Genomic DNA, 15,400 nt, shown 5'->3' on the forward strand with positions numbered 1-15,400 from the left:
GACTTCATAGAAATGCCTCCATGCAACAGACTCAGATATGTGCTAGTGATTGTTTGTATATTTTCTAGATGGGTTGAGGCTTACCCTACACGTAGGTGCGATACACTTACAGTAGCAAAATTATTACTTAGAGAGTTGATACCGAGGTTTGGGGTGCCATCCTCTTTGGAATCGGACAGAGGAACTCATTTCAATAGCGAAGTGGTGAAGATGCTGTGTTCAGCGTTAAACATCGATCAGAAGTTACACTGCAGCTATCGACCAGAAGCTTCAGGGATCGTAGAGCAAATTAACAGTACTATCAAGTCCAGACTGGCTAAAGTTTGCTCATCGACATCCCTGAGTTGGCCAGACGCACTTCCAGTAGTTCTCATGAGTATACGTAGCACACCTGATAGAAGAATAGGCCTCTCTCCACATGAAGTGCTAATGGGGAGAGCTATGAGATTGCCATCGGTTCCGACTGCAGCGTTAGTGAACATCACAGACGATTTGATCTTGGACTACTGCAAGGGACTATCTGATGCCGTTAATTCTGTGTCCCTCCAGGTCCAGGCTGCAGAGGTTCCATCAGTACAAGATTTGTGCCATGATCTGAGTCCAGGAGACTGGGTCCTGGTGAAGAAACATGTCAGGAAGAACTGCTTAGACGTGCGTTGGCGAGGACCGTTTCAAGTTATACTTGTAACGAATACAGCAGTGAAGTGTGGAGGGCTGCCAAACTGGATACATGCCTCGCACACCCGAAGAGTGCCAACACCTCCAGAAGACACAGCTCCTCTCTCGGATGAGAATCCGACGGGAAGCGGAGAAGCCATAGAGGGGGAAAGCCAAGCTGTGGAGGTGATTGAAGAAGCTGAAACTGTGTTGGAACAGGGCGACGAAGGTCAGGACACGAGTGGGACCGAAGTTGCCTCCGGAGAAGAAAGTAATTGGGAATCCGACACAGATATCGAGCAAACTGAGAGGGACCAAGAGACAGGTCCTGGAACAAGGAGCGGAAAGACGGAAAGCAAAGAAGCCAGTTGGCCGGAAAGAAGGAAAAGGCCAAGTTCGGAAAGGAAAAAGGAAAGAACTCTTGCCCCGATCGCTGAAGAATCGGATCAGGAGGAAGAGACGACAGATTCAGGAACTGAGAGTCCACGAAGATCGAGAAGGGTACGTGTGCCCTGCAGAAGGTACGCCACCCCAGAGTGGACTTATCTAGCAGATGTATTGGGGACAGAAATCTGGGAGAGTGAAGAGTGTGAAAGTAACCACTCTCGATCCAGTCGTGACAGTGGAGATATGGATGGTGGCGCCTGGGCTTGAGACTGAGGGGTTACTGACTTTCACACTTCCCCGACCCCCACGTTTGAGCAAAATTCAAGATCTAGTGTTGAAAAGACTACAATTTCCAACAGTTGGTCGGCAAATGACAGAAGAAGAAGAAAAAGTTATTCGCTTTGAATTATTGATCATTGTTGTGAAAGCTGCAGGTCCGAAAATAATTGTTGATGCATAAAAGACTTTTTCTTATGTTATAAAGAAGAAGATAACCTAGCGCCGAGTGGAAAGAAGAATAAATTTAGGGATTACATTTAGAGGACGGAGAAGGGCTAGGGTTGTCTGTTGCTAAGAAAAGAAAAAGACATTGTTGTGAAAGATACCTGTTAATAAAAAGCACTTTAAGGACTGTGAAAGCAAACAAGCAACCAAAGACTGGAAAGAGAACTTTCGCTGGAGAACGAGGTACCCTGTTTTGATAACATGGAGAACGGCAACCCAAACAGAAAAGCTAGATGTATAGTAGGTACACTTATAGCAATAGTGATATTTCTCATAATCATAGTAGTAACGATATCTTACATGACAGGCCTTGAAAACGATAAAAGTATAGCAAAAGTGAAAACAGTAACGACTTTGAAACCTGCTCTTGTGGGAAAGAAGGAGGAGAGCACTGTTATACGTGAAAAGGCGTTACTTGCAGATGAAGCTCGTAGATTACACGTAGACGAGTCACAGGGAAACTTTAGGTCAAATGCATATGCTAAACTGTTATACGAATATATCGATGCCATGGAGGCCAAGGATTGCTACGTTTGTATGCAATTGCCGGCTTCTGTAGATGAAGGCATTAGGTATCACCATCTCCCATTGACTTATGGGATAACATGTAGTTTACTGCTTAGTATATTTTATGGTAGAGAAGGGTTTGAGTACTACTTTTCAAATTATGATTCGGTACTGCCTGAAGTTCCGAATTATAAGCAAATGAATAAGTGGGACTATTACAAAAAGGAAGATAGACTGGCTAAATTCTTTCTTCCTTGGGACACATTAGATACATCATATGCACGTAGAAATAATCTGACTTGCAAAGTATCAGAAGTAGAGAAAAGGTTTATAGCACAAGTAGATGATCGATGCAGACGGCAGAAGATTCTAAAAATGTCAGGGCAATGGAAAACAGATTGGACCGAAGAAGAGAAGACACACAAAAAGAAAGGTAGCAATGGTCCAATAGCATTGGATAGAACGCAGAAAGGAAAGTTATGTTTAACTCGAAGCAAAACGTATTACGAGAGTGAATTTGTAGGTGAAGTTAGTTGTGAGCACTCTTTTAGACTAGAGTACTACACAAAGGATTTTATGAAAGGGATGCAAGCTATTCCGAATGTGTATTTTGTATGTGGGAGAAATGCCTATGTAAAACTTCCAGATAATTGGTATGGTTCGTGTTACTTGGCAATTGTCAACCCCCAAAATATATCATGCAAAGGATTTAGCGAAAATAGAAGGAAAGGTTTCGAGGAGAACGAAAAGGGAAGTAGGAGATGCAGAAGTAGTAGGAGATGTATTTGGAGCGATGTTTCCATTGTTAGGTTTGATTCTTAACGATGTTAAGATTAGAAGGTTAGCGACAGTCGTGGATAGATTGTCTGCCAGCACTGCAAGATCATTAATGTTAGTAGAGGGTGAAATGCAGTCGATTAGAGCAATGGTTTTACAAAACAGACTTGCTTTAGATGTAATATTAGCAAAAGAAGGCGGAGTTTGTAAAGCTTTGAAAGTTCAGGAATGTTGTACTTATATTCCTGATAATTCAAAACCACTTGAGAAAGTCATACAGAACATTACACGGATTCATCAAGAAATTGAAGATTTATCAAAAATAAATGTCTGGGAAAAAGTAGGAAATGGAGTGGGAAAGGTTGGAAGTTGGTTTGCTAATATAGGCAAAGGTATAGTTTGGTACATTTTAAAGCCTGTATTAATAGTATTAATTTGTATAATTACCTTATTAGGATTAGTAAAATTGTATAAATGGTATAGGTCGAACCAGTTACAAAGATCGATGAGAGACCAAGAAAGGAGACTAGCTGTTCTACAAGATCAACAGTATAAAAGTCTGAGAACACTTGAGTCGATAAAAAGGGGAACTGATGTAACTAGTTCTATATAAGGGATGTATTCAAATTGCTTTTAGTGATGACTCCTAAAAGTCATCAAAGGGGGGAACTGAGAGAGCGCAATTTAAATACAAAGTATATAGTAGCCATATTTAGACATGTATGTTATAAACGTAGGAATGAAAAACATATCGTAATGTAAAGTTGGCGACTATAGCATAAAGGCCAACGAACGTGATAACATGATATAGGAAATGTAAATGTATTCACACATTAGGATGCATTAGGTTTAGAAGACCCGTATACATGAAGGGTAAACGTATAGAAATGTGTATAAATGTATATGAAATGTAGAACGTGCACAGTAGAATTCGTGTACGTGTGCAACTTTAAATGTGTAACTTTGCATTGGGGAAAAGCGGCGAGAAAATAATGTGGAAAGACGTAAACGTGGAGAAACGTGGATAAATGTAAAAGAACTCACGTAAAGATGTAACCAAGGAAAATGCATAGGTTATATTCTATGTAGTCGTATTATATGTATTTCATGTATTTGATGTAGAATGTTTAAGTATAACTAAGGCTTTTGCTAAAATACGAATATATAAATGTATGCCAAAGGTTATACTGTGTAGAGGCTTTTGTAGGAATGTTAGAAGAGGTTTAGGTCATTTATGTATATAACCTAACTGGTCAAGAGCTCGAAGGAGCATAGTCACATGAAATGTAATTTAGTGGTCTTGTGAAGGTCGTAAATAGCTTGATGTGGACGTGAGAGCCGAGAAGTCTAGCACTTGTTAGATTTAAGGTGACAATGCCGGACGGAGCTTATTGCTCGAACGTGAGGAGAGACACTTTGAATGTGGACTATGTTTTGACAAGACCATTCACAGGACCTAGCAGGGTCAAGTTAAGAGACATAAAGTTAAGGCCTTGTCTAAGTTTCTATGTTACATGATCTGAAAGAATCGATAAATGTCGAAGATGAAATGATGAAGATGACATCCAAAGGAGAAGGGTCAACTTAACGGACGACGCGAGGAGTGACCAATGGAAGAAGCAGGAAGTTGACATCATCGGGGAAAGTCCGTGGTGGGCGTCAAGGGGCGTTCCATTCACACGGTGATTGTGTATTTTAGGGACAGCACCCCGGGGATAAGATAGCGAACAGCCCAGCAGGGAACTCAGAGAGAGAAGGGCGAAGGGTAGATGCCTTGAGCAGATGCGCTGAGACATCAGAGCGCAAGGGAGCAGTAAGCCGAGGACCCTTAGAGAGCGGATGGGTAGGCAGATAGGGTACTGCTTCTGAAACTTAAGATTTCCTTTAGAGGCTAAAGAGAGTTTGAACTTCTTTGGAAGTCAAACTGCTGACACCTTTTTAGGGAAGAGAAACTTGCGAAGTAGGGTTGTCACATAGCATAGAGTAGGGACAGTTTTAATTCGATTATTGTTTTTATCTTACTGCAGATGCCACAGAAGGAACCACTTCACACCGAAGCTTAAAGCGACTGATATACTAATTGATTATGTATATTGTATTCTTTTGAGATTTTATCCTGAGTGGATTGTATCGTATTCAAATTAATCTTTATATAAACTTTTGAAACTTCATCAGTTGTAAGTGGTTCTTCAGAGTGGCGTCAGTTAATGGGGTTTGTCTAACCAATGCGGGGGTGGTCCTTTCCTCAAGTACAGATAAAAGCGGTCCAAAACAGATGAATGGGATTCTTTATTAAATTTATCATAATTATAAATTGATATCAAAATCCCGTTCCCCGCACATCACAAAAGTGATGTTCCAGCGGCGCAAAAGTCCCACTGTTGTAAATTTCCCCCTCTGTGCTTCTGAAAACCTGCATTCAAGGTCTTTGCAGTATGGTGAAATCTTTAATGTGAAATATGTGGACTCCTTTGTACTTCCCTGTTGTCTTAGAATTTTCCAGTATGGAATGGAGGGTTGTATGGATTGGAGGGAAGAGATTGTTTCAGTATACCTCTACTTTACTTTACAGATCTCAGCTGCTCACAGAGGTGTTGAGACTTCTCAGCAGGCTTTCTGGTTCTCTCCATGTGACTTGCGCAACAGGAATCATCGCAAAGTAATTCTTCTACTACCCAAACTGGGCTTTTATGGGTAGGGGAACATGTGTCCTGTATAAATTATGATGGAAGACTATAAATTTCGTGTATGTTGGGCATCACTGCCAGATGCGAAGTAGAGGGAGAATGAGACTAATTCTTCAGGGGTGTGTACTATATCAACTGTCAAGAGGTGTCTTGTCAATGTTACTTTCTGATTGGAATCTTTATGAATTTGTGGGAGTTACAGGGTATTGCAGGGCTAATGGCATAAAAAGGATTCATATTGTGATTGGGTGCAGTTGTGCCATCCTTTGTTTTTGCTGGGCTCTGACCTTCCTTTTCGAGGGAAAGGACAACAACTTCATGAGACAAAGGGGTGATATACCCTTGTCAGTGGGTTGTTGAAGTGCTATTGCTCGACACTACCCCTGTTTGACAACTTCTGGAACTTGTTTGCTGGTGTGTCATCTTGCAGATCTGGTGCTAAGGTGGGTATGGGCAGATGGTGACCCTAGACGTCCGCAAGAGGGGGTAAGGGGCCATTATTTAATTTTGCAAACCAAGCTATGTACTAAGAGGTCTGTTCAAAAAATGTCAAATTTTGGGGGCTTCACAATTCCAACCTACCTCAGCAGTACTTATGAGGTAAAATGCAAATGGCGACTCACTACGATTGGTGACCATCACAGGGGTGATGGCCTGTGGCAGTTTGCAGACCACCATGTCTGTGACTGCTTTTTAAGTATATTCTTTTTAAATGTAGCTTGTTTTCCTTCAAATTAAATGGGACTGAGTTTGAAAAAATTACATTTTAAACTGCTTAAAAGTTTGTTTGAGAATAGACAGTGTTACCCTGGACCACTGCCTACTGTCTACCCCACTTACATTTTGCACTTACAGAGGGGGAAGGACCCCTTCCATTTGGCTCCATGTGAGGAGTCAGTAACATTTCAATGCTTTGTGACCGGATTTCTAGTGCAAAATACTGATACCTAACATAAATCACTATTATGAAGGGACACCCTAAACACACTGCTCCAATATAGTAATTTGTTATGACCTTCTAAAACCAACTTCTGATTCAGCAACCTTGTTACTGAAAAAAAACAACTAATTACTACATTCGAAAAAGCCATTTATAGATTGCAAATCCTGTGATTTAGTGAGTCACAGGATTTGGGATCACTTAATGGCTTTGTACATTTGGCCTCAAGTTCCTTGTCAACTGTAGTCCCATTAGTGGTGGAAGTTTTCATGCTTGTGTTCTGACTGAATCATAACTATACTCGCCTCTTTGTCTTTAATAACATCTTTTTTTCTGAGACAAAACAGAGAAATTGTTATTTTTGCCTCCAATATTTTACATTCATTATAAAGACCAGATATTAATGATTTTAAGTTAAACATTCATAGACTTTAGGAATGTGCGCCCTATGCGTTTATGATGTAATTGTCGTTCTGGATGAGATGAAGTCAGTTTATGTCATTGTAAAGGGCTTTTCTAAGCACTCGAAGTGTCCTGGCGCATTTGTTATGTAGTATCTGCATCTGACATGTAGGCCAGAAAGGGGATTTTGGAAAATTCAGCTTTTGATTTCTAATCAGGTGTTACATTCTGACCTCCCTCTGCAGTACTCATGAGATACATCACAAATGGGGACTCACTGCTATTGATGACCATCACAGGTTTCGGTAACACACATATGTTGCAATGTACTCAATGGCTTTTGCGACGGATCATGTAAATGAACAACAGACCGCAGTAAGGCTGCTTCTGGAGTATGTTTTTTAGCCTTTCTAACGAGTGGACACAGAAATCTTTCACAGGGAAGGGTGTGTCAACAAAGTGTAATTTATTCCATCCAAAACTCAAAATGCAGAGAACAGCGACATCTAGGAATATAGCCCAGTTACAACCTTCCGGTACTCTCCCCACAAGGGTTAGAAGAATACTTTCATCAAGTAACTATCTACAATCCAGAAACTGTTCCACAGCATTTACTAAATGTCACTCAGCAATACTTGGATCATGCATGGAAAAGTACATTATATATATCACAAAAGTTGCCCAATTTCCAAAGTTTTTTATCAGATGTGGACTGGCTCATTGGGAATTCTTGGGATTAAATGTGATCCTGTTTCTTCCTGCTCATGGATGGCATTTCCTCCACCATGGTGGAAGCGTGTTGGAGAACATTCAGCCAGTGGATTCTCCTACAGATTTACTTCCAGAAACCACATTTTTCATTATTACTCATTTTAGCAAGGGCGATCCCTGATGACATAACAGTGCCTGGGAAAGACTCTTTGCATGATTCTCATAAGCAGATCGCATTCCTATTTGGCAAGTTTCAACAGTCGTTGGATGTCGGGTTCGATATTTATCGTTTGAAAGTCCTTGCTGTAGCGTTTGAAGGCCTCTCCCTCTGGCCCAATTAGGAATTTCTCAAAGTTCCAGGAGACGTCTGCTCTTTGGACTGGGCTCCAGACAATGAATTTCGGATCTGTGATGAGGGAGGCGGAATTGTCATCGGGGGCAGCCATTTTGTCCTTCAGATAAGAGAAGACTGGGTGAGTATCCCTGCCATTAACATCACATTTTTGAAAGAGGGTGAAATTGGGTTCAAATCCATGTCCCGGGCGGACATATTTTAGGGATTTTAGGATTTCTTCATTCGTACAGTTTTCCTGTCAGAGAAAAATAAATGACGTTAAGAACAATCAATATAATAAGAATTTTTAATATATTAAATCATACATGTAATTGTTACAGAAACAGGTTTCCAAAGGAAACTAAGTTAAAGTACTCCTATTGCTCTAAAACACACTAGCATCCAATTATCCTGTCCTTGATTTTCCATTAAAATGATCCGGCCACACTTAAGAGGGTGTTCATCTGAATAAACTGTTTAAAAAAAGACAATTTCCTAATCCATCCATGGGTCATCAACAATATGACCAGTGGTATGGTTATGTTGAAGACAGTGTGCAGGGTCTTCATACAAATCCCTGGAGCCGTTCAAGTGAGAGGTGAGGTCCCTATTTCATTTTGGTTTCCTAGGTTACAGCAGCAGCAGGTAGTTACTCTCAAGGTTACATCCTCTCTCCATCTGTCCTACGTTGCACCGCAGACCACACACCAACATTCAATTACATCATTCACTCTCAGCATTCCAGACACCAGCTCAGACACAGAGGATTCTGCACACCTCCCTTTCCTCTGAACAACAAACAAAGAATAGCCATTGCCTTGCACTGAAAGTACAGGGACAATAATTCACAATTACCTAATTGCCAACATGTCTAGCTTACCCATTCACCCAACAACAAACTGTTAAACTCTCCAATCCCCACACAGACATACAAAGACAACAGATAGCAGTCACGGAAATTCTGCAACTGTTCAAGACACGAGGCTCCGCACACCTCATGCAAAAAAAAAAAAAGAAACGAGACAACAACTAGGTTATGACTATCACTGCACTATGGTCCAAGATGTCCAGGTCTTGCGGCCTCCTTGGACATCACGCGTTGCCACCACATGTCTACACACTCACAACGAATTCTCACAACAATTAAACTCACAAGACATGTTGTCACAAGTGCCAGGTCACAGGACAGCCAGGGCAAGGAACCCACAGATTTCCTTCTACAAGAGTTTCCCAGACATCCCTAAATATGCACATTCATGTCACAGAACAAAACACAAACTGAAAATCTAACTCTAAGGCACCTCAACTCAAAATTCCCTTGACCAGACTCCATCACAAAACCTGTCATCACAACTACACTCAATACAATGTCCCCAGGCATCCACCTCACTTTATTAAATGACACAGCGAAACAAACTCTCATGCAATCTCCATAGGCAGCACATAAAAATGCATCCCAGTACTATGGCACGCCCCACGACGAGTCACACTAGCTGGCCAAACCAACAGGACCAAGTACCAGGCTGAAGAAATCATTTATTCTGCACCCAACCCCATGCCGATCGGAAATCTCACCAGAAAAAGAGGGGACAACCTGCAAACACAATGACAACAACCTCCACTAGACGCATACTAAAATACATCTGACACAACAATCAAACACTAGAGCTGCCCAGCAATGCCATTATTGACACAAGACCACATCAAAAGCAAAGAAGTGTGCCCACCTCCAACACAATAGAGCGACATCAAACACTACAATTCAATCACAACACTGACATACTCTATTATATGCACCATGAATCAATCTCAGGTGTCCTCTGCCTTCTGTTCCACCCACCTGCCCAATCTTCCCATTTGTACAGAATGACGACCGGTCTCAGACTACACATGGTATCCAACACTGAGTGCTGGTGCCCAAAGCTCTGATCAGAATCCTGTGGTCCCTGCCATTAAAGGTTGGTGCGCTGAATAACAAGACTGAATTCTTAAATCCACCTCATGCTTCTTTAGGTCACTACTAAACACTCCCTGCCCCTTTATCTCACTCTTGCAGGTTCCTGCTTTCTTCCCTTGTGACAATTTTTATGTCTTTAGCTTCCTCCGTCTGAAAACTTTGGGGCATATTTACAAAAGCATCACGCCACAGGAACGTCACTTTTCACGGTGTTCCTGTGGCGCAATGCCTTGCTCCATATTAGAGAGGATTTGGAGAAAGGATTGGGGAGAGGCAACCCGGAATGAGTATCGTACGGCAATCAGAGGATATAAAGCCGCTCATCACGCCAAAGCCAAGTTCTATGAGGAGAGAATTGGCAACTCGGCTAACTCCTCTAGAGAGTCCTTCAAGGTCTTTAGAGACCTTTTGAAAACTCCGGAACCGCCAGTGAGCCATGAGAGTCCTCAAAAGAAATGTAAGGAACTGGCCAACTACTTTCACATGAAAGTAGAAAACATCGTAAGTTCCTTACCACGACCAGCCCAGGAATCAGATATAGGCGAACAGCGAGGTGATGTTCAGATCAAGCTTGACGTCTTTGGTCCAGTGACCACTGACGAAGTTCTCAAGGTTCTAGGGGCCATGAAGAGTGGTTCGCCTAGGGATCCTGTTCCGATGAGATACCTGAAGCAGATAGCAACTACTATTGCTGCTCCAGTAACAGATCTTATCAATGCATCTCTTGCGCAGGGAGTGGTTCCACCCAGTTGGAAAAAAGAGGTTGTAAAGGCCCTTCTGAAAAAGCCCGGTCTAGATCCATCGGACCTGGCTAATTTCAGACCGATTTCCTTGCTGCCCGGGTTCGGTAAGATCGCGGAGAGACTGGTGAACAGGCGACTGTCACAGTTCCTGGAGTCCAAAGGCTTGTTACGGAATTCTCAAACGGGATTCAGGCCGGGCCAAGGCACTGATACTGCCCTTCTGGCAGTCGTGGAAGAAGCCAGGAGCATTCTGGATTCAGGAGGATCGGTGGCAGTGATCCTCCTGGACCTTATTGCGGCTTTTGACACCGTAAACCATCAGGTGTTGCTCCAGCGATTGTCAGTGGTAGGCCTGACTGGAATGGCCTTAAAGTGGCTCGCGTCTTTTCTGCACCATCGAACCTACCAAGTCTGGGAAGGTAGTGCACAATCTGCCCCATCCTCCTTCAATGTGGTGTGCCTCAGGGCTCCTCTCTGAGCCCCACATTGTTTAATGTCTGTATGGCACCATTGGAGGATGTGGTGGCACCACTGGGTATCAAAATTATCAGCTACGCTGATGATACCCAGTTGGTGGTGGCCCTTTCCCAATTGGTGGATCATCCGGACCTGTTGCACTCCTGCTTGTCCAAGGTGTATACATGGGCAATTCAGCATTAAAACTGAACGGCTCTAAAACAGAGCTGATGTTGCTGGGACATGCGGGGCCTTCTCTGCCGCCAGGCAGCTGGCCGAGTTGTCTTGGCGATCCTCCAAGCCCCAAAAAGGAGATCAAAAGCCTGGGTATGTGGCTTGAACAAGAGCTGTCTTTTAAGACCCATGCAAAAAAAAACGCCGGAGCCTGTTTTGCTCTGCTCCAATCAGCCCGTAAGATCTTACCCCTTCTCCCTCCGACCTCCAGGAAACTTCTTATCCAGGGGCTGATTGTCTCTAGGTTGGATTATAGCAATGCGCTTTTTTTGGGCGCTCCGGAAGCAACGCTCAACAAACTCCAACAAGTGCAGAACGCAGCAGCAAGGCTGCTGATGAATATTCCAAGGAGACAGTCAGCAAAACCGGCATTAAGAGCATTGCATTGGCTTCCGGTACGGGAGAGGATAAAATGTAAATCTCTCTGTACGGCTCATAAAATCCTGAGGGGGAAGGGTCCTCCCATCTTAGGTAATATGGTGCTCCCTTACAAGGCTACTAGAGCCCTACGCTCTGACCATGAATCTCTGTTACAAGTGGCCAGAGTGAAAAGAGCCCAGACGGGCGGTAGAAGATTCTCGGTGAACGCAGCCAAGTTATGGAATGCGCTGCCATTGAATCTACGGATAGAGACTGGTACTATTTGGTTCCGAAAGCTACTAAGACCCACCTGTTCCCCGCTTAATGCAGTCTTCTTAGCTCCATTCCCTTGAGTCATTAACGAGTGCTGGGATGCCCGAGGGTAACCTTGCGCTATACAAGATTCCAAATAATAATAATAATAATAATAATAATAATAATAATATTTACAAAGTGGCGTTAAGCAAGTTTTTGTGTCTTAACGTTGCTTTGTAAATATTAGACCCTTTCATGTAGGTCTCTGCGTGACAGGGATGTGTAATGGGTGTTGCTGTGGGCGTTCCACCGAAACACCTATTGCTTTTTACACTGCCCCAGATTTACAAGAATCTGTAAGTCTGAGGCTCTACCAAAAACTAACGCCATGCAAGAGCAGGCACTAGGATGGCGAAACGAGGAGAAATACTTTTAGTTCTCCTCGTTTTTGTTTTTTCTATGTGTGCTGCATTCTGCAGCACACATAGAAAGAGCAAAATGCCAGTAATGATTGTTTATGCGCGTGAAGGTGTTACTTCCTGACCATAAACAATCCTTAAATAAGGACAATTTGCAACTTCTAGGTCTGCTGTATTCTGCAGCACACAAATAAGTAACAAATCGGCATTATTGATTGTTCCTGCACATAAACAATCATTCCCTGCAATGTCGGCATCCTTGCACTATGGTACACGGGTGTCTGCATTGGCAATAGGCAGCTCATTTTAGCGCCAGCCCTAGGGAAAACAAGGGGCGCGTTGTATTGTTGTAAATATGGTGCATCCCTGCGTTTTGGAAATGTCAGAGCGTTGCACAGCTAAATTTGGTGCAGCTCCAACATTTCCTTGTACATATGCCCCTTTGTATGGTTTCCCTCTCTTGCGCTCTGTAAATGTCTGATGCAGAAAAGTAGTGCTGATCCCCAAAAATAGGTGCGGGTGGGACCGACCAGCAAACACCAGCTCTAATGAAGCACTGTGCTATCACCCACAACACACCTGGTATTAGAATTCACCCCATTTTCACAACACAGGATACCTCCCCTTGCAACCTCTTGAGACACTGTACTTCTCTTCTTCCCTTACTTCACTCCACAGAGTACTTCCCTAGGCAACCTCTAACAACAGGGTGCTACTCTTCCCCAACTGCACATACTACAGAGAACTCCCTGCTACTACCTCTCATGACATGGTACTTACCTTCTTCCCACATCTCACTTCACAGGGTTCTTCCCTAGACACCCTCTCACAGCAGGGTACTAGTCTTCCCCAACTGCACATACTAGAGGGCACTCCCTGCGACTACCTGCAGCGACAGGGTGCTACTCTTCTCCAACTGCACATACTGCAGAGTACTTCCTGCTACTACCTCTCGTGACGGGGTACTATTCTTCCCCAACTGCATGTTCAAGAGGGTACTCTCTAATACGCCCTCTCGCGACATGGTACTACTGTTTCTCAACTTCACATACTACAGGGTACACCATGCTACTACCCCTTGTGACAGAGTACTACTCTTCACCAACTGCAGTTACTACAGGGTACACCCTGCTACTACCCCTCGTGACACAGTACTACTCTTCCCCAACTGCACATACTATAGGGCTCTCCCTGCTACGACCGCTCATGACCTGGTACTTAGCTTCTTCCCACATCACACTCCATAGGGTACTTCCCTAGGCAACCCCTCACAACAGGGTAATACTGTTCCCCAACTGCACATACTACAGGGTATTACCTGCATGCTACCTCTCGCAACAGGGTGCACTCTTCCCCAACGGCACATCCTATAGGGTACTCCCTCCTACTACCTATAGCAACAGGGTAATACTCTTCGTCAGCTACACATTCTAAAGCACACTCCCTGCTACTTCCTCTAGCGACAGGGGGCTTATTTTAAAGCCCCTTGTGACACCGATGTGTTACTTTTTCACACATTAAAAGTGACGCACCGGTGGCGCAAGGACCTTGTAAATAAGCCCCAGGGTACTTCACTCCACAGGGTAGTTCCCTGGGGATCCTCTAACAACAGGGTACTACTCCTCCCCAACACCACATACTACAGGGTACTCTACGCTACTACCTCTAGTGACAGGGTACACCTCTTCCCCAGCTGCACATACTACAGGGTACTCTCTGCTACTATCTCTAGTGACATGGTACTTATCTTCTTCCCACATCACACTCCGCAGGGTACTTCTCTAGGTAACCTCTCATAACAGGGAAGTACTCTTCTCCAACTGCACATACTAACTCTAGCAACAGGGCACTGATCGTTCCCCAATTCGCAGCACCACTGTCACAAGTGTTCTACATTCATTTTCCCTGGTGAAGGGGTACTAAGATTCTCCGAATCTGCAACACTAGGACATGCACAACCAGCATGTAGCTACACAACAACACACAGATAGGTGCTACACCCTCTTTCTCGCACTGCTAACTAGACTCCATCATACCACAACATATTCTCAAAACAACCCACAGGTGGATAATTTACATTTCCTAATTTGTCTGTAGTCCTACGTGTTCAGCACATCACAGCCATTAACATAAACTGCAAAGCTCCCCAATCTAATGAACCTCACAGTTAGTGACAAGCAGCACATTTCCTAACAAAGATGCATAAAATACTACAAATTCCATAAATGACAAATAACCCCACTGATTACATAACTGAATGTCATTGGGCAAATACCAGGCAGGTGATATTTCGACTTCTCGTGACTTCAGTACACAGTATACCATACAACAACACAGTCTCATTTCTATCTACAATAATCTTGGAGATAGTCCTACTTCTCTTTCTAAAGCAACCCTGGGTAGCCTTTCTTCAGCATCTCCAGACCAATGCCAATCAAACATCAGCTTGCCATCTTTCTTCATGATGTCCAAGGCCACATCACCAGCGCCTCCACTCTGACATCCATGTCTGGAATCCTAGATTTTGATGAGCCACACTCACAAGAAAGTTGCACTGTTATGCCCCAACACCAGACCCTCTGGGGCAAGTTTACAACTTTCGGCGCATCTCTGCTAATCAGAAGTGATGCGCCAGAAGAGTTGCGACGCATCTGCCCACCCGTGCGCCACCACTGATGCACCGCATTTACAATACGGCGCACCGTGGCGCACGGATGGGCAGATGCATGTCGCATCCCCCGGCGGAAAGGCGACGCATTGCTGGAGTCGCAAGCGCTACGTAGCTCCAGCAAGGCTTGGGGGTGCCCTATGCCTAACATGCTGCATCAATCCTTACGCCTGCTTCAAGCAGGCGCAGGGTTTTGAAGCAGCATGGCCGTAGATCTCGTAGATTTCACTGTGTCACTTTCATGAGGCGTACCTGTGAGGGAACGCCCACCCTGCGCGGGAACGCCCACATGAAACCTGACGCAGGTTTCATGTGTCGCAGGGGTTTACAACATGGCGCATCTCCCTAGATGTGTCACATTGTAAATCGGCGCAACATGGCGCATGGTTTACAGAAGTGACG

The 15,400-nt window shown here is 43.8% G+C and overlaps 1 protein-coding gene across 1 annotated transcript in view; it reads right to left on the bottom strand.

The window, feature by feature from the left end:
* Positions 1 to 7,342: 7,342 nt before the first annotated feature.
* GPX2 (glutathione peroxidase 2) overlaps positions 7,343 to 15,400 on the bottom strand; it is a 39,211-nt gene continuing 31,153 nt past the window's right edge. Inside the window, exon 2 of the mRNA XM_086936572.1 lies at positions 7,343 to 8,162. Coding sequence (XP_086792698.1) covers positions 7,812 to 8,162 — 351 coding nt within the window. The 3' untranslated portion in view covers positions 7,343 to 7,811. The remainder of the gene's footprint in view (positions 8,163 to 15,400) is intronic.

This window comes from Lissotriton vulgaris, chromosome 9 (genome assembly GCF_964263255.1).
Source record: "Lissotriton vulgaris chromosome 9, aLisVul1.2, whole genome shotgun sequence".
In the NCBI taxonomy this organism is placed as follows: domain Eukaryota; kingdom Metazoa; phylum Chordata; class Amphibia; order Caudata; family Salamandridae; genus Lissotriton; species Lissotriton vulgaris.